The 21,030-nt window shown below is 38.0% G+C and overlaps 1 protein-coding gene across 1 annotated transcript; it reads left to right on the forward strand.

Moving 5' to 3' along the window:
- Positions 1-5,717: 5,717 nt before the first annotated feature.
- On the forward strand, positions 5,718-21,030 carry LOC114314944 (uncharacterized). The gene is made up of 5 exons (XM_028261479.2): positions 5,718-6,087; positions 17,086-17,187; positions 19,456-19,597; positions 19,699-19,742; positions 20,485-21,030. Exons 1-5 carry the CDS (start codon positions 6,001-6,003, stop codon positions 20,704-20,706), a joined length of 597 nt encoding a protein of 198 aa, XP_028117280.2. The 5' UTR covers positions 5,718-6,000; the 3' UTR covers positions 20,707-21,030.

Here is a 21,030-nt window from a genome sequence, read left to right on the forward strand (position 1 = left end):
TCTCTCCTTCTTGTGGATAGTAGAATTAATTGCAAGTAACTATGAAGCGAGAAATAGATATGGCAAGAGGAGTATCGTCATCTTTCAACTAGATGCATTAAAGTGTATGGAGAATAAAATTGACTTGAAGGTGCAGAGGATTAGCACTTACTAGTTAAATTTGCGACTTAGGCGCACTTGATATCTCCATGACATCCTTTTATAATCTAGTGAATATGAATTAGTCGTGAGTCATTACCTAGTTGGGCCTAAACCTTTAAAACTTGTTTTCAAGAACTCACACATTAGGATGATTGGAATTAGTTTATGACATTGGTCATGAACCGGTGGCTTACTATGCTTAATCACATTAATGAGAAGATGCATGGATGTTTTGAGTAGGCCCTCTTGGGTCCACTCGCTTGTGACATCCTGCCCTCATTTGAATGTGTAACTTTGTTCGCAATGGTTGCGCACAAGTAAGTAGGAAAGCCGTAGAAGGTCATTTGTATTGGTGCATTTAGTTCACTATGATAGTTGTGACTAAATATGTGTAAGGGTATGATAGCTAAGCTTTAATCTCGACACATTTATAGATTATGATACGCATCTGAGTTAAAACTATTTGATCTCCCATAAGTCAAAAGTTTTGAGATGATTTTTGACATTGAACATATGAGATTGAGATCAATTAGATAACAGCTTTAGTGCTTTTAGTTTTGACCAAGGTGGCAAGTATCTATTTGAGTTATTTTAGAAAACTCTATGAAGAGAAATGGATGCTTAGAAAATTGATTATTCCTAGTACTCAACAATACAATGGTGTAGTAGAGATTAGGAAAAGTATTGTTAATGCTAGGTGGATGATGGCGCAAAATGTTTCCCAATTGGGAATTGCACTTTAGTTTGTTGCCTATATCCCTGACTAAGTGCTCTCCATATCAGATTTTACACTCCATTTGAGTAATGGGTTAGCGGAGAGCCATCTATGGGCGATCTGTAACCGTTAAGCAGCTTATCTTTATTTTACTTCTCATAAGGTTGCGAAGTTAAGACCTAGGGTTCTATAGCGCATTATTGTATGCTGTCTTGTAAACACATAGGGTCATGTGGCGTATTATTGTATGCTGTCATGTAAACCCTCCGGGTCATGTGCATATAGGTAAGCAGCTTTGTGGTAGTGTAATTAAGTCACATAAAGTTTTTTTAGTAAAGGTGACGTGAATAGAGTTTTGGAACTCTATAAGATAGAGAATTCTAAGCATAGCGCTTTATGTAACCTAGTTAAGAATGGAGAGAAATTTCCAATATCCTAGGGACAGTGGGAGCGATGTGCCTACTAGTGGATTACTCCATTAGAGAAAAATACTCTACATTCTTTGTTACGTAGTAGCAAATGTGAAAATTTCCCACGTCATCACTGGGTGATTGAGAAGGAAACATTCATGATTGCTCCGCAAGGTGATAAAGAGTCTAAGATAATGCCAAAGGCTCTAGTCCCCTGTTTTTAGAAAGTGGATCAATGTTGCGTAATTTAAGACAAAGTCTTTGAGGATTAACCATTTCTATAATTTGGTTGACTTTCCATTATGACGCAAAACTATTCTAAAGTTATGCGTAATTTAATAGTCATTGTTGAGGCATAAGGCTCGCTAGATACTTAAAAGTCACATTATTGAGGAAGGTGTAGACCAAGAGAAGACTTTCTCCGGGGGAGTGAGGTTATTTCAACTTAGGCTATGATTGACATAAGTTCGGAACATTGATTTGTGGACATTGTGACCCAACTTCTCATTGGAGAATTGGATAAGTAGATCCGTAGGGATTTACCTTCTGCTTTTATGGTGAAAAGTTGGGAGCGCAAAAGGTTGCTAGTTCCAATAAATCTTTTACAGCCTAAAATAGTTATCCAAATAGTGGTTCTTAGATTTCATTAAGCCATGATAGGCCAACGATGATCAATGAAGACCACTAAGGCATGATCAATGGTCCAAAAGAAGTTTTTCCTTACTTAGTCATTATGAGCCAGGAATTTATAAGGTTGTCGCCACCTAGGGTGGGCAGTTCTCTATTTTAGATATGATGGACATGGGTGATGTAATTTATATGCTCGGATGTACGATCCTTATGGGATTATTTTGGGAGAATTCCTGGTTTGTCTTTGATGACTTACATAAGGAATATCCTAGAATGATTCTAGATGCAAAATTGCAAACCCATTGACTTACCTATCGGTAAAAGTCAGAGCCTTAGCTATTGAGTGAATCCTTGGATTGTCTTTGGGAGAAACAGATGACCTATATTCCTTATTTTTTTTGTTTTGGGAACCTAAAGTACGCTATGTGGGCGTATTCGGCATGATAAGTGTTATCTTTGGTAAATGGTCAACTAAGTTGTTTAGACATTGACCTTGCTCATTAGACTGTGGATAGAATGCTTTACTAGTAGTATATAAATTTGCCCCTTGTAAGATTCAATGCGCTAGTTTGGCGCATCTGCGCTAGTTGGGCGCATCCAGAATGAATGCAAATTAGTCAACAAAATATCTTTAGAGAGGTTATTGCGCAAGAGGTAGTGATCTTGAATCACTTCATGTAAGGCGCACATGGTGAATTCCGTTGTATATACTTATCGCAAGAGGTGCTGATAAGGCTTATGTTCGGAATATAGAATTGTACAAGCTGTGGTCATTTTTTTAAAAATCGATCACTTATTTGTTATGAGATGATAGAATGTTGACACTATTATGGTTTGTGTCATAATGATTAACAAATGACGATGTCAACAGGCATGATTGGCTCACTCACACGAGCAATCGTCTTTGGCCCTTGGGAGAGAGCAACGATGAGACTACTGGTTTATTTTTTATTTAGAGCCAAGAAAGGCTTAAATTATCCACTATGTATGTTGCCTTGGTTACAACCAAGATGAGGTCGTGTTAAGGACCAAACATGGATATTAGTACCCACTTTCCATGTTGTGCATGTTATGATTAGGCAAATGCGGGATCTTATTGGCGTCTGGAAGGCGAGCAAATAGAGAATTCGGGTTAGGCGCTAGAAAGCGACTAGACTAAGATCTGTACAGTGTATCGAGTATGATGTCACTCTTTTGGAAGAGTTACTCCACCGTAACATGTATTCATACTACATATGCTTGGCGACCGAGTAATGAGGTGAGAGAATGGATCCCTGTTTCCTCACTGTGTGAGTTTTACGCGTCATTATTGATATGACTTTCATTTATGTACCCTTTTGTGACTTTTGACTATGTCATAAGGTAAGGGGGTTGATGTTCTGCTACTTTGGTATGTTGCCTGTGGTCACGTATGATTCGGCCTTAAGGGACATCACTGGGAAAGCGGTCAATCCTAAACTAAATGGCATGAGGGCAAAGGAAAGACCATCTAGTATTACACCACTGCTGTATATTCATTGCCGACAACTCACATCGCTCTGTATGAAAGGCGGATTGAGTGTGAATATATTGCAAGAATTGAGAGGGTCAAACATGCTCTTTTGAGGGATTAGAAATATTTTTTGGACCGGTGTAATTAGATGGGTCTGGGGTATATGAGATACTATTTCTATTCTTTTTGGGTTGATGTCTCTATGCTGGCTCATTTTGAGTTTCTAGTATAGAGCTCCCATATGCAGGTGTTTCTCAGCGGTCGCACAGTACATTGGCTAGTATGAGATTGTTCATTTTTGGGTAGCTTGAGATAGAGATGTGGCAGTGTCATGCCAACTCATGTGCGAGTGGGAGATGTTAGAAATTGGGCGCTCATGTGGCATGACCCTTTGAACCTTATCCAAGTAAGTTTGAATTTGAATTCAAAACTTATTTGGATAACCACTGATGATATCTATATCTATCATATCAACTGATATGGATAGATTAATATATATGGTTATATATCAGATTATATGGTTAAGCTATATATTGATATCATATACGTTATATGATTTTTTACCCATAACCTTTTTTCCTAGACTCTCTCTCTAACTCTCTCCCATATGAGAACGATCCAGTCTCTGGTGACTTGTGTGGGTAATACTCATATTGTAGTATCACTCCACTACTGGGTTCGTTGTTCCCATTCTTGAAGCACGTGATTTACCCACGAAATTCTTCGCTTACGATTTTATCACCTAAGGTATGATCTGATAATATTTTTTCGCTGCATTATGCTTGTTGTTACAATGTTACTGTTCAAAGTATGATTCTATTAAGTATTTATCCTTATTAATAAAATTGAAAAAACATGTTATTAAAGAAAGTTATGAAATTACAAAATTTTACAATTCTAAAGAATGATTTATTTTAGTATAAAAAAAAACTGAAGCTGTAAAATTTTGTAATTTTTACCGTCTGTAACTAAAACTCGAAAATAATTTGTTTAGAATTTGAAAATTTTCTCCATTATAACAGAAAAATAGAAATGTGTAGTATAGAAAAACTAAAAAAACTGAGAGATCGAAGGAAAGAGACAGATATAGAGAGATGCTTGTACTCTGGCAATTATTTTTTAGTTTAAATCTAACCAGCTCTAACGTAGATCTACTCAGATTTGATGTAGATCTGAGTAGATCTATATCAGATAAAAGTAGATCTACTCATTTTTTTCGTCGAAAACTCATCTTTTTTACTGTCAGTGAGCACGAAGTAAGGAGTTGGTGCTCGGTGGTTGTTGATAAATCCCAATCAATGATGATCGCCGATGACTGTAGAGTAGAATGAGAAAGAAAAGAAGGAATGCATAGTCGTGATCATCGTCGATATAAGAGAAAGAGAGATAAATAGAAGAAGTAAGGTATAGAAAAAGAGGAGAAGATAAATGGACATATAACTTTTAGGTTCATCTAAAAGATTTTGGGATTAAATAAAATACACACTTTGCAAAAAGGACTTGGGAGTAATTTGTCCATTAAAAATATGTAAAACTAATTAGTGCAAGTATTTTATTTTAGAATTAGGGGAGTTTTGAATTTTGTGTATGAGATTTATCAAGTAATTTTTCTTTTTTTTTTAATTATATATTTTATATGTCTTTTTATAAAAAATAAAAAAATTATTAAAACAAATCAAATTCTAAACAATTATTAATTGAACGATCCAATCATCAAGTCGTGACGACCATATATCAAGTGATCTAAGTAAATCATTGTGAGTCTTTTTGTTGAACACCCAATCACATAATCATATAATTATCAAATTTATCTTGAATAATTTATTTTCAAATCATATTTATCTATTTTAAAAAAAATAAACCCCCCAAAAAAAATAATATGAATCACCTTGTTTGATTTGATTTATTTTTTAAAAATTATTATTATTATTATTTTTTGTTTTTAGCAATTTTTTTTAACATTTTAAATAATTTTTTTACTTTTTAAATATATCTAACCTAAATAGATCTAAAATGTAAAATATTTATAAAAAATATTTAAAAATAATAATAAATATATAAAAATACGGAAATGTGCCGATTTTTATATTTTTGATATTTAGTAAATTTTTTTTTTTACAAATATTATACTTTTTAATTATATTTATATTGAGGGTATCTAAAAATTTAAATAAATTGCTTAGAATAATAAAAAAAATTATTGAAAGTAAAAAATAAAAAATTTATTTTTTTAAAAAATGAATAAACCAAACAAGGTTATTATAATTATCAAAATAATTTAATTTTTGCAGAAAAAACTAATAAAAACATGGAAATAGAACACATAAAAGCTCCAATAAAGCCAACCGCACGACTTCAACCTTTGCCTATTTTGACTTCCCGATCTCTCTCTCTCTCTCTCTCTCTCTCTCTCTCAACAATTAGCTCTTCATTGCCCCCGAAATCCCAACCTATAAATCCTCACCCTCTCTCTCTCTCTCTCTCTCTCTCTCTCTCTCCATCGAGTCGTCGCTCGCTAATCCGAAAATCCAATTTGAAAAAAATTCTCTCTTTTTCGCTCTGATTTTCCATCTTTCCCTAACTTTCTCGGCGACTCTTCTTTCCTCCCAAACATGGGGAAAAACCAACAATACAAAGCTATGCAGAAAGCGAGGCTGGGTGCGAGCTCAACTGGCCATGAGGAGATCGAGGACGGCATGGTTTGTACCCTTTCATACTACCATTTCTTTCCATTTCAATTTCTTACGCTCTTAATCTTCTTTCATTATCTTGATTATTGGTAATTGTTTTGTGTTGTATTTTCTTATTTGTTGGTGCTCAGTGAATTTCTTGTTGTTGATGGGTGAGCCATGTAATGTTAGTCTTCTATGTGTGTACTTCAAGGCAGGTGTCATAGTTAGAAGCTATTCAAGATCTGATTGATTCTTTCAAATTTGTAAACCCTTAAAAAATAAAAATAAAATCTTTGCAAATCTTGAGTTTGTTGGCTCAAATATCTTGATGGATCCAATTTCACCTTAAAGATCTTTGAAGAAGCGATTTTTGAAGTACATGTGATGAGGAATGGTTTATTGTAGTTGTTGCTGTCAGTATAATTGGTCATTTTGCTAGCTCTGATAAGTGTACCATACTCGTTTTACTTTGATTTCAAGTTGTGTGGTGGTCAAAATTTATACAAGGAATGTTATCACAAAGAAATTGTCTTAGAGAATGTGTCCACGGGGCACAACCCTTATATACTGTCAAATATAAAGAAAAGAAAAAATGAAAGAACAAAGATAAACCCAACTCCCACTATCCAGAAAAACCCACCACACCCAACAATTGAAACACAATAACGCACCAACTTTACAAAATGTGTTTTTTCAACATTTGTCATCAATTTTCATTTGTCATTAACTAGTCACCACCGGCTTTACCAATAACAACAGTAGATTTGATTTTCAGGTATTTTTTCTTGAATTACCTGAACTCATCCATGTAAATAAAGAAAATGGTAAACAGGATTTTTTTTTGGTATGTCCTCCAAAATGGGACTGTTAAAGCCCTATAGATGAGACAACTCCCTACTATCCATATTGAACACCTATCATTTTCCTTCTAATCGATTTGCTGCAAAGAAAGCTTACTCTTCTTGTAGTTATTGTAATTGTCTGAGCATTGAAGGCTTTTTCAATTTCCTTTCCTTTCTAGAGGATGTTTTTCTCCTTCCCTTTTTCATATTACCCTTATAACTACAAACTCTTTTCTTGTTTACCATTTTATCCTTGTAAGCCGTTTATTATCTTTCTACTTAAATCTTCAAACTGTTCTTTACTCAGACACCCTTCTTTATCATTGACTGAGCTGAACTCTTCTACATTACCAGAGCCCCTATCAATAATTTTTAGAATTTGGATCTCTTAATGCTAGATCCTCCTCCCCTACACACACACACACCCCTTATCATCAATGGATGCATTTTTTTTTTCAGTTATCAAGTCCATTACGGTCTTGCTTTGTTCAAGAGATGCTTTAGACATGTATATGTTGGACATATCCTAGCTGTGTCTTGAATTTCATCATTTATTTTTAATTTTTAATTTTTATAATAATAATTTGCATTTGGTTTTCAAGATACCCATACCAGTCAACCTTTAGCTGACAAGCTGGGCATGGATATTTGGTTCAAGTATCATATATAGTAGTGTGGAGGATCAGACAATGAAGGGAGGAGGAAAACGTGTGCACGAGTCTAATTGTGCTCACTTGTGTTTGTATTTCCATTGTGCTGCATCCCAATCTTGACAATTTTCCATGTCACCGTCCGGATATTGTAGTCTTAGAACTTTTGTGTCCACAACTTCTTAAATTATCATCAACGTGTACACGTAATCATATTCACACTACATCCATGTATGCCTTGAGTTTATTTTATATCTTGCTTCTATGGGGGTGTTTGGGAAGAAAAAAAATAGCCTAATTTAGGCTAAAATTCACAAAAAGACAAAATAGGCTAAAATAGCTAATAAGACAAAATATCACATCAAATCCATAATCATTTCACTTTTTCTCTCACAAACATCACATCCAACCATAAAAAAATCCAATCATCTTCCCAAACACAAAAATTTTAGCCTACTAAAATAGCCAAAAACTAAAATAGCCTACTAAAATAGTAACTTCCCAAACGAAGCCAATGAAGAAATTCAGGGGGCTGAATACAAAACCATAGGATAGTGCCACTATAATTTTGTACTCGTAATCAAATTTACCTGGTAGGGGACCCATATCCCTGTATTTTTATTAATTGAATATTGGAGCTTATTGATAGCATTCCCAAGAATAGTGTTATTAAAGGCGCGCCTAGGTGTGCGCCTAGGCCCATCCAGGCCCAACGTTTGCGCCTTGTAGTGTTCCAAGCCAAGTGATTTCAATAAGGCGCGGCTAGGCATGCGCCTAGGCCCAAGTCCTGTCCAGGCTCAAGGTTTGCGCCTTGTAGTGTTCCAACCCAGACGACTTTGATAAGGCGCCTGACTGGCCCAAGGCTTACGTCTTGAGGGTTTTTTTTATTATTACTTTAATTAGTTTTGTTTAAAATCTGACCATTGATTTTATATGGTGTGGTTACAGAAGATCTCTACTCTTATTATAGATGTCAATACATTGGACATTCAACCCCAAACCAATGATAGAAGAAAAATTAGCCCTAATTCATAAACTCCAAAAAACACTAAATGTTTAACATTTCAATTTGTTTTTGTTGACCCTAAATTGTTTACGCATTTAAAATTATATATATTTTTTTGTACAAGGTGCGCCTCATTTCGATGAAGCCTACACCTCACCTTGTGCCTTTGGCCTAGGCCCCAGGAGACCTTGGCGCCGTAGTACACCTGTCGCCTTTAATAACACTGCCCAAGAAATCGACCTCACAATTCATTGACAAACAAATCAGTTGTTATAGGGTCCTATATGTTGGCATATTATAATCACCGAAAGTCTTAGTATTTTATTAGCCGAAAGGCTTGGGTCTGTAATCATTGTGATGCCCTCAGGGATCATCTTGTAATTGACTTTGTTTGTAAACCCTAATCTTCATGTATAAATAAGGGGTGATATCTCATCATACCCTAAGCTGATTATTCAAAGCTTCATGGTATCAGAGCTAAACCTATAGGGTTTCGGCTCACCCTCGTTGGCAGACCTATTCACCAACAACACTCTAGGGTTCGAAGCTTACCTGGGTGATCTGCCTTAGCCGTCTTCCTCAGTCGCTCTTCCTCCGTCGATCTCCTCAATCGTCTTCCTCAGTCAATCTCCTCATCTCCTCAGCTCTCTCTCTCTCTGTCGCCATCGTCGCCCATCATCGACCATCGCTAGCTCATCGTCCCCGTCGCCAGCTCATCGTCACCATCGTCGGCCGTCAACTCTCTCTCTCTGTTCGTCCTCAGCTCGTCTTCCTCAGCCGTCTTCCTCGTCGACCTCCTCTGTCGATCGTCACTCGACCGACAGCACAGCAGCTTGGCGACCTCCTCCAGCCATTTCGTCGCTCGTCTTCTCTGTTCGTCCTCAGCCTCTGATCACTGTGGTCTATAAATATATATATATATATCTATAACTATATATATATATCCGGCTCTGTTTATATATATCAGGATATATAGTTATATATATATATAAAGACATGTATAAATAAATCAATTTACAAAAAAAAAAAAAAAAAAAAAAAAAAAGGAAAATAAATAAATAAATAAATAAATAAATAAAATAAATTAAAATGAAATAAAAAAATATATATATAGATTAAAAAAAAAAAAAAAAAAAAAAATCATCATTTCTTAATTTTTTTGTTATGACTTTATAGTGGTCATTGTGCCTGTTATCTCACTACCACCTTCCGGGTTTGTGATTTCTACTAGTTTGTTGTGGGTTTGGTAGTATTGTATTGTATCCATGACAGATTCCACTAGTGTGTCCTCTTCGTCTCAAACACCAAAGAGTGACCAACCCTAGTCTGAAAATCACCACCTCTCTATTTAATGGTCAGAACTACCTAGCATGGTCTCAAAGTTTGACTTTGTTTTTGAAAAGCAGAGGAAAGATGGGGTATGTTGATGGCAGGATACAGGCACCTAGTACCACTGACTCAGGTTATGACCAATGGGAGATTACTAACTCTTTGATTATGAGTTGGCTTATCCATTCGATGGTTCCAGAACTTGGTGAGGGGTACTTATCTATGGAGACTGCCCAGGACATTTGGGAGGCTGTGGCTGTTACCTATTCCCGCAAAGGAAATTTTTCACAGGCCTTTGAGTTGCGTCGCTCTATTGAAAGCACACTTCAGGGGGAGCAGACTGTTCTTCAGTACTTCACTTTCCTCACCAACGGCTGGAAACGCCTTGACCACCTGGAAGACTATAAGCCCGTTTGCCCTACTGATTCTGTCGGGTACAAGAAGTTCATTGCTCGGGAACGGGTCTTTAAATTTTTGGCCGGCCTAAATATGGAGTATGATCCAGTTAGGGGTCGAGTTCTGAGTATGGACACCCTTCCTTCACTACAGGAGGCATTTGCCTATGTACAAAATGAGGAAAGTCGTCGGTCAGCTATGATGTCCCCTGTCTCTACTGACCGTTCCGCATTACTGTCTACTCCTCGAGATGGCCTCAGCCTGCCTCCTCCGTCTGCTGCTAAGGAGTCTGTATTCTGTGATTATTGCAAGAAGCCGCGGCATACTCGTGAGACATGTTGGAAGCTTCATGGGACTCCATCTGGGGGTCGAGGTGATCGGTCAGGTTCTCGAGGAGGTCGGTCAGGCCACTCTCGAGGACGTGGTTCCTATTCCCGGGCTCATCAGTCTAGTGCCGTGGATACCCTTGATTCTAATTCCACTTCTGTTACCCAAGCTTCTGATACTGAGTTGGAGGATGCTTTGCGCCAATTGTTGGACCGCCGATCTTCTACTGCTCTCAGTACCGCTTCCTCGTCCTTTGCCCGCTCAGGTAACTTAGCATATGTTCCTTGTGCTTTCCTGTGTCATACATCTTTGCCTTGGATTATTGATTCTGGTGCCTCAGATCATATGTCTGGCTCCCCTGATCTTTTTTCTGCCTATAAGCCCTCTTCAGGTCAGGACAAAGTTAGGATTGCCGATGGAACTGTTTCTTCCATTTCTAGAAAAGGTTTAGTCCAAGTCACTCCCACCATGCATCTATCTTCTGTTCTCCATGTTCCCAAGTTTTCTGTTAATCTGTTATCCTTAAGTCGTCTTACCCAGGATTTGAATTGTTGTGTGACGTTTTTTCCTGATCATTGTCTTTTTCAGGACCTTGTCACGGGGAGGACGATTGGCAGTGGTAGTGCAGAAAATGGTCTCTACTTCCTAGATCAACCGGACAAACTTGCTTATTCTTCCACCGCGTCTTCTACTACCCCCGCTGATGTATGGTTGTGGCATCGGCGTCTTGGGCATCCCTCATTTCATTTACTTAAGCATTTATTTCCTTCTAGTTTCGCAAATCATCATGTGTCTGACTTTCTTTGTGAGTCTTGTCAACTTGGAAAACAACATAGAGCTTCTTTTGCTCCCAGTTTGAATAAAAGCTTAGTTCCTTTTTCATTAATACATTCTGATGTTTGGGGTCCCTCTCGTGTTCTGTCTGTGAAAGGTCATCGCTGGTTTGTTACATTTATTGATGATTTTTCTCGTGCTACTTGGGTGTATCTCATGAAAGATAAGAGTGAAGTTTTCTCTGTGTTTCGCACTTTTCATAAGATGATTTGTACTCAGTTTGGGGCCACTATCAAAATATTTCGTTCTGATAATGGCGGGGAATACATAGATTCTGGGTTAGGAAAGAAGCCGCGGCATACTCGTGAGACATGTTGGAAGCTTCATGGGACTCCATCTGGGGGTCGAGGTGATCGGTCAGGTTCTCGAGGAGGTCGGTCAGGCCACTCTCGAGGACGTGGTTCCTATTCCCGGGCTCATCAGTCTAGTGCCGTGGATACCCTTGATTCTAATTCCACTTCTGTTACCCAAGCTTCTGATACTGAGTTGGAGGATGCTTTGCGCCAATTGTTGGACCGCCGATCTTCTACTGCTCTCAGTACCGCTTCCTCGTCCTTTGCCCGCTCAGGTAACTTAGCATATGTTCCTTGTGCTTTCCTGTGTCATACATCTTTGCCTTGGATTATTGATTCTGGTGCCTCAGATCATATGTCTGGCTCCCCTGATCTTTTTTCTGCCTATAAGCCCTCTTCAGGTCAGGACAAAGTTAGGATTGCCGATGGAACTGTTTCTTCCATTTCTAGAAAAGGTTTAGTCCAAGTCACTCCCACCATGCATCTATCTTCTGTTCTCCATGTTCCCAAGTTTTCTGTTAATCTGTTATCCTTAAGTCGTCTTACCCAGGATTTGAATTGTTGTGTGACGTTTTTTCCTGATCATTGTCTTTTTCAGGACCTTGTCACGGGGAGGACGATTGGCAGTGGTAGTGCAGAAAATGGTCTCTACTTCCTAGATCAACCGGACAAACTTGCTTATTCTTCCACCGCGTCTTCTACTACCCCCGCTGATGTATGGTTGTGGCATCGGCGTCTTGGGCATCCCTCATTTCATTTACTTAAGCATTTATTTCCTTCTAGTTTCGCAAATCATCATGTGTCTGACTTTCTTTGTGAGTCTTGTCAACTTGGAAAACAACATAGAGCTTCTTTTGCTCCCAGTTTGAATAAAAGCTTAGTTCCTTTTTCATTAATACATTCTGATGTTTGGGGTCCCTCTCGTGTTCTGTCTGTGAAAGGTCATCGCTGGTTTGTTACATTTATTGATGATTTTTCTCGTGCTACTTGGGTGTATCTCATGAAAGATAAGAGTGAAGTTTTCTCTGTGTTTCGCACTTTTCATAAGATGATTTGTACTCAGTTTGGGGCCACTATCAAAATATTTCGTTCTGATAATGGCGGGGAATACATAGATTCTGGGTTAGGAAAGAAGCCGCGGCATACTCGTGAGACATGTTGGAAGCTTCATGGGACTCCATCTGGGGGTCGAGGTGATCGGTCAGGTTCTCGAGGAGGTCGGTCAGGCCACTCTCGAGGACGTGGTTCCTATTCCCGGGCTCATCAGTCTAGTGCCGTGGATACCCTTGATTCTAATTCCACTTCTGTTACCCAAGCTTCTGATACTGAGTTGGAGGATGCTTTGCGCCAATTGTTGGACCGCCGATCTTCTACTGCTCTCAGTACCGCTTCCTCGTCCTTTGCCCGCTCAGGTAACTTAGCATATGTTCCTTGTGCTTTCCTGTGTCATACATCTTTGCCTTGGATTATTGATTCTGGTGCCTCAGATCATATGTCTGGCTCCCCTGATCTTTTTTCTGCCTATAAGCCCTCTTCAGGTCAGGACAAAGTTAGGATTGCCGATGGAACTGTTTCTTCCATTTCTAGAAAAGGTTTAGTCCAAGTCACTCCCACCATGCATCTATCTTCTGTTCTCCATGTTCCCAAGTTTTCTGTTAATCTGTTATCCTTAAGTCGTCTTACCCAGGATTTGAATTGTTGTGTGACGTTTTTTCCTGATCATTGTCTTTTTCAGGACCTTGTCACGGGGAGGACGATTGGCAGTGGTAGTGCAGAAAATGGTCTCTACTTCCTAGATCAACCGGACAAACTTGCTTATTCTTCCACCGCGTCTTCTACTACCCCCGCTGATGTATGGTTGTGGCATCGGCGTCTTGGGCATCCCTCATTTCATTTACTTAAGCATTTATTTCCTTCTAGTTTCGCAAATCATCATGTGTCTGACTTTCTTTGTGAGTCTTGTCAACTTGGAAAACAACATAGAGCTTCTTTTGCTCCCAGTTTGAATAAAAGCTTAGTTCCTTTTTCATTAATACATTCTGATGTTTGGGGTCCCTCTCGTGTTCTGTCTGTGAAAGGTCATCGCTGGTTTGTTACATTTATTGATGATTTTTCTCGTGCTACTTGGGTGTATCTCATGAAAGATAAGAGTGAAGTTTTCTCTGTGTTTCGCACTTTTCATAAGATGATTTGTACTCAGTTTGGGGCCACTATCAAAATATTTCGTTCTGATAATGGCGGGGAATACATAGATTCTGGGTTAGGAAACTATTTCTCTACTCATGGCATTATCCATCAGACCTCTTGCACCAATACCCCTCAACAAAATGGGGTGGCCGAACGCAAGAATCGGCATCTTCTTGACATGGCTCGGTGCATGTGTTTTTTTTATGAACGTGCCTCAATCCTATTGGGGCGACGCTGTTCTCACCGCTGCCCATCTTATTAATCGTCTCCCTACCCAGGTCTTGGACAAACAGGCTCCGCTTCACGTCCTCCTCGGTTCTCAGTCCTTGTTTTCTATTCCTCCCAAAATATTTGGTTGTGTCTGTTTTGTCCATAATCACTCTCCCTCTCGTGGTAAGTTGGACCCTCGCTCCCTCAAGTGTGTTTTCCTTGGTTATTCTCCTACTCAAAAGGGGTATAAATGTTACCACCCTTCCTCCCGTAAGTGGTTTGTGTCCATGGATGTCACTTTCTTTGAATCCCAGTCCTATTTCTTGTCCTCTCCGGTATCCCCGTCCTCATTTCCGGGGGAGCCTTGGTGTGAAGTGAGTCCTGTGTCTCCTCTGGTAGAAGTGAGTCCTGTGCCTCCTATAGTAGAACCAGTTATTCTTGCACCCCCCTCTTCTACTGGAACTATAGAACCCACTGTCACCAAGAATAAGGATGGGCATGTTTATGTCCGGGACATCGACAGAAAACAAGTTAACTGGGTACAAGGGACTGTTTCTGCTACTCCACTGCCATCTCCTGCTTCTGATGAGAGTCTAGGTAACTTTGAATCTCGTGAGTCCATTGATCTTGATGTTCCTATTGCCAAAAGGAAGGGTGTGAGATCTTGTACTCAACATCCTATCTCACAGTTTGTATCATACTCTCATTTGTCATCCTCATATAGAGCGTTTGTGTCCAATATTTCCTCTGTTAGCATTCCTAACCATTTTCAGGATGCTCTTGCTATCTCTGAGTGGAAACTCGCCATGATTGAGGAAATGAAAGCACTTAGAAAGAATGGCACTTGGGAATTGACTGAGTTACCTACGGGCAAACGACCTGTGGGCTGTAAATGGGTATATACTGTAAAACACAAAGCAGATGGGTCTATTGAGCGTTACAAGGCAAGACTTGTGGCAAAAGGGTTTACTCAGACATATGGCATTGATTATCAGGAGACCTTCGCACCCGTGGCTAAAATGAATTCAGTCAGAGTACTTCTCTCTCTCGCAGCTAATCTAGATTGGCCGCTTTATCAGTTTGATGTCAAGAATGCTTTTCTCCATGGTGACCTCGAAGAAGAAGTATATATGGACATTCCTCCGGGTTTTGAGGATCATCAAACAGAAGGGAAAGTATGCAAACTTCGGAAGTCATTATATGGTCTCAAACAATCTCCAAGGGCTTGGTTTGAAAGATTCACTCAGGCTATGTTTAAATATGGTTTCAAACAAAGTCAAGCAGATCACACATTGTTTGTGAAACATTCCTCATGCGGTCAGACTACAGCGCTTATTGTTTATGTAGATGACATAGTTCTTACAGGCAATGATAGTGAGGAAATACCTCTGTTGAAGAAATACTTAGCCAAAGAATTTGAAATCAAAGACTTGGGAAGCTTGAAGTATTTTCTGGGAATTGAAGTTGCTCGCTCTAAGGATGGGATATTTATCTCACAGAGAAAATATGTGCTTGACCTGTTGAAGGAAACTGGGATGCTTGGCTGCAAGGCATGTGCCACCCCACTGGAACCCAATCAAAAATTGGGAGATGATGCAGGAGGAGAAGTTGTGGATAGGGGGAGCTATCAACGATTAGTGGGTAAGCTCATTTACCTATCTCACTCCCGTCCTGATATTGCTGTTGCTGTCAGTGTAGTTAGTCAGTTTATGCATGCTCCTCATCAGATTCACTTTGAGGCTGTCATGAGAATCTTGAGGTATCTGAAGTCTGCTCCTGGTAAGGGTCTGTATTTTTCAAAGTATGACCATCTTCGTGTAGAAGCCTATACAGATGCTGACTGGGCCGGGTCAGTAACTGATCGGAGATCAACGTCAGGGTATTGCACATTTGTCGGCGGCAACCTAGTTACTTGGAGAAGTAAGAAACAAAATGTGGTTGCCAGGTCAAGTGCAGAAGCTGAGTTTAGAGCTATGGCACAAGGTGTGTGTGAACTTTTATGGATCAAATTATTGTTGAGTGATCTAGGTATTGCTCAGACGGACTCCATGCGGTTATATTGTGATAATAAGGCCGCCATCAACATTGCTCACAATCCCGTTCAACATGACAGGACAAAACATGTTGAGATTGATCGCCACTTCATTAAGGAAAAACTCACTAGTGGTACCATTTGTACTCCTTTTGTTCAGTCTGGTGAACAACTTGCTGACATTCTCACCAAGGGAATTGGGAATAAACCGTTTCATGACATATTAGGCAAGCTGGGCATGAGAGATATCTTCGCACCAGCTTGAGGGGGAGTGTTGGCATATTATAATCACCGAAAGTCTTAGTATTTTATTAGCCGAAAGGCTTGGGTCTGTAATCATTGTGATGCCCTCAGGGATCATCTTGTAATTGACTTTGTTTGTAAACCCTAATCTTCATGTATAAATAAGGGGTGATATCTCATCATACCCTAAGCTGATTATTCAAAGCTTCACTATAAACCATGGCTACTTGTAGCATTGCTACAATAAGAGAAAAAACTAGTTAATTGCTGTTAGCTGTTTGTTTACTTTTTTAATCTGAGACAAGATCTGTAGAGTACTACAAACCTCAACACTATCTTTCTTGGTTTATTTTTATAATTATTTTTATTTTTGGGTTACCTCGCTAATTTAAATATAGGTATTGTACTGGTGACTTCCATTATTGGTTAATTATTTCTTGCCATCTTTTGCCCTTTGTGATTGGAGCTAGTGTTTTCTTCCTAAAAAATGTGTCTCTCTGTTTTAGAGCAATATCTTATCTTGTCAAGCATTTAAGTTATGTTTGATGCTCCTATTTTGTTGCCATCTCCTCATAACTGCTAGTTCTACAGCATCAGGTAATTTAATTGGATAACTAATACAGTCATAGCCTAGATGCTTTGTTTGCTGTACTTTTTCTGATGAGGACTGTCACAGGTGGATGGTTCTTTTCATTCACCAGAGTGGCACGCTGCTCGTTTGGCCAGCCTCAACACTTCTCACACAATTACTTGGGAAGAGTATAAAAAGAAGCAAAAGGTAAACTGTTATGCTGATATCTATGCACTTCTTCTTCTTCTTCTTCTTCTTCTTCTTCTTCAGCATTAATGCTGTTGCCTAATCTCTGAACTATTCATGGAAAAATGTACACAATTTTTTTAATTTCCTTTTCTTTTCTCTAACTCCTTTCTAGCAAGCTTATGTCATGGTAGTTGTAAATTGAAATTTGACATTTTAGTTTGCAACTTGTCGGGATCTGGATTATTGGATTCTTAATAGTTTTGGAGATATTATTTGGCCATTTTGCAAAGGAACGTGAATGATTTGAAAAAGAATGAGAGTTACTTACCAAAAAAAAAAAGAAAAGAAAAGAAGGGGAAAAGAATGAAAGGGAATCTCAAAATTCTATTAGCAGATTTACATGATGCTACTTTCCAAAAAAAGATTTACACGATGAGGCTACTTGTGAGTTAATATAGAAAATGGAAATTGATAAGGAAAGTTTATACAACCAATGCAGGCACTTTTTTTTTAGCTTTGGAAGTTCCATTTATTGGGGCTTTGGGATAGGCTCTTGAAATGCATAAAAAATACCCATTCCTTTCATGTGAAAAACATTTATATTATTGGCGGTTATTTTAGTCCCACTTTACTCATTGAAGATTCTTGCTATATAAACATCATCAACCAACTGTATTGGTGTCTCCAGATTCCCTTGGTGAGGTACTTATCTTAACAGGAGATAAGAAAAACATTAGTGACATTAAAAGAAGAGAAGATGTGGGTAAACATAGTTGGACTTAATTCTCATCAAGTTCTATTGAAAATAAGTTCTAATCAAATTGTCACTAAAAATAATTTTTTGTGACGATTTTTTATATATATCAATGTCGCTAAAAATTGACAATTAGTGATTTTTTTTTGGTCACGATTTTTATAAATTGTCACTAAAACAAAAACTTACAATTAGTGACCTTTTTTTTGGAACGAATTTTTAAATTGTCGCTGAAAGTTGAAAACTAATGACTTTGTTTATGACAATTTTTAAACCGTCGTTAAAAATTATAATTAGTGACATTTTTTGTGACAATTTTCAAACTATCGCTGGAAATTAACAATTAGTGACTTTTTTAATAGTGCCTGATGAAAAACGCCATTAATTATCATAGGACTTATTGGTAAATAAGTTCACCTATTAGGATCTATACGTAAGTCTCCCTTAAGATGTTTCATGGAGTGGAATTATTTGATCAGCCATAGAACTGATTAATGCATCAAAATGAGTAAAAAAAATGTGACAATTAAGCTTAAAAGAGTAAAAAATACATGTCATTGGATTATTAATGATTTTAACTGTACCACTTCGGATCCCGATAATACAATTTAGAACCATATAATACACCTTTCTTTAATGGCTTACACTTTTAGAGGAGTTAATTGTTAACAAAAAATGATTTAATATATTTATATTTTCATCTAATTGGTCAGGAATACATATGCACGTGCATGATTAGCTCAAATTGTTGAATCTATCAATCTTAAAGAGAATTAAGCAAAGCAATAGCATCTTCTCAAGTTTTTCATTAATTTATTTATATTTTATTAGTAATATACAGCCATAGTTTTCTCCTTCATGTGCAAGACCCAATAGTTGAACCTGTGACCCACTGGCACCGGCATTCTGATAAAGTGATGTCATGCCCCATGTCTGATAAACTTTGGCTGACAATGTCTTTTTCAAAATCTTTTATTGGAATGAGATCAAACTATAATCATGAGTTATGTGATGGAATGAACTGTGTTATTACTACTAGATGCATGTGGAGATGATTGGTCTCTGTTATGCTATTTAGCCTTGACATGCACCCAATCTGAAGATGAGGTTTGATCCATGAAAGTTTCTGTGTTCAACCAATACCAGGTTCTTCTGTCCACCCAATTAAATATTCTAGCAGTGCTTGATGTGAAACTCCATGAACAGTTTGGCTGTCTGTACTTGATGTGACTTATAGTAATCATTTTTCTTTTTATTTCATGAGTGTAATTAACCATCAATGTTGCCAACCTCATCCAAACAAGTAGTATCTGAAAACAATTTCTCATGTTCTCTTTTTCTTGAATGTTAGTTTGTCTTATACTTTCTTGAGTAACTTTGTGGCAGTGGCATTTATATTTCTCTCGCTGCAAGTTTCTACACATTGCTTTGGACAACACACTACGTTTTTCTGCTTTAATTTTGGTGTGTACTTCAACGAAGCTTCAATCTTACGGTATTTATTACAATTGGTCGTGGACTTCGTTTGTTAGGAAGATGAAATGAGAAAGGGGGAGTTAGAAGCTGATAAAGACAGAATGATGAGACAGTACAGGGCTCAGCTAGATGCTGAAAGGGCTATCAAGCTTGCCAAAGGACGAAATCACTCGAGTAGTAAATCTAATCGCAAAAAGGGTATTTATAGAAAAATCTTCATGGAAAAAGTTGATTTTTTCCCCCTCCTTTCCAAATGTTGTACATTACTACTCTTCTGATGATAAAATGTATTCTTGCAGATAAGGACAAGGATTTGAAGAAACGCAGCAGCAAAAAGAGAAAGGTGCATTCAAATCCTTGTGCTATTTAGATTTGTTTTCCTAGCCTTTTCTATTCTAGGGAAACATATAAAAAAGGGCACCCAGTAACCTAAGGAATGCCACCCAAAATTAATTAGTATCTTTGTTGTGAATGGTTTTGTGAACCTCCAGTTGAAATGAAGTAATCTCATCGTCAGTAGACTAGGGGATGCAATGAACCCACAGTTTGGGCAAGACAGTGTGTCCCTACTAGGACTGAGATGCAATTGTTTTTTAGGTGAGATAAGATTTAGGCTGTTCTATCACAGGCAATGTTGTCAATCCCTTACCAGCTAGTGTGCCGTTTCTACTATTGGAATGGAACATACACACAGGTACAGGTGCATTTTGGTGTACCATTTTGGATTTATCACTATAAATACAACAAATGTTTTGGAATTAATTGTATTTGTTACTATGACTTAATGAACTAAAAATGACATATTTGGAATTCAATTGTGTTTAGCAGCAGTTCATTGGAATTCAATTATATTTGTTAGCAGTTGAGCACAAGTTGAAGTGGTTTTCTTTTGAACATTTTAGTTGGTTTTTAGAAAATATGCTCTTTTTTTTACGTGGTTATGTAGTAGCTGTCCAGTTCTTTTGAGTTACTTGACAAAAATTAAGAAATGCCAGTTTTTAACTGCCCTCTTTCTTTTCTTTGTTCTTTTTGTTAATAGAATTAAGAATGTAATCTGGACTTGCATTGTAACTTTCCCTTTGCAGCGTTCAAGGCGATCTTCTGATTCTAGTTCATCAAGTTCCTCCTCAGAATCTTCAAGCAGTGATGATAAGGACAGGGAATCGAGAAAATCAAAATCAAGGTCTAAGAAAAGGAAGAAGGAAAAGAAGCATAGGTCAAGATCCAAGCACTCTAGAAGTGATGATGAAGAAGAAACTGAAGGGCCTTTGCCACTTTCTAGATTCTTTGGGAACCTCAAGAGTTGATGTTTTCTTGATGGCAGTTGTACTTTTCAGTCCTCCCTCCTCCCAAAAATGCAAGATGAAGTGGTGGTTTTTTTCTTAAATCACCTTTGGCATTTGTTCTTGCAGTTTCTTCGCTCTAACATTGATAAGCTCTGATTATGTTACAGTTATTTTTTCCCCCCTAAAAAGAATATTTTTCTGTACTGTATCTTAGAATAGCATGGAAGAAGTCCTTCAGTGTAAAGACTGATATCTGGCAGCTTGTAGACTAAATTGGTAGATTATCTCACTGGAGAATCTCTCTCTCTCTCTCTCTCTTTCAATGGAGCGATTTTGTTCGGTGTA

Source organism: Camellia sinensis, chromosome 6 (genome assembly GCF_055761805.1).
Source record: "Camellia sinensis isolate YWXY chromosome 6, ASM5576180v1, whole genome shotgun sequence".
Lineage (NCBI taxonomy): Eukaryota > Viridiplantae > Streptophyta > Magnoliopsida > Ericales > Theaceae > Camellia > Camellia sinensis.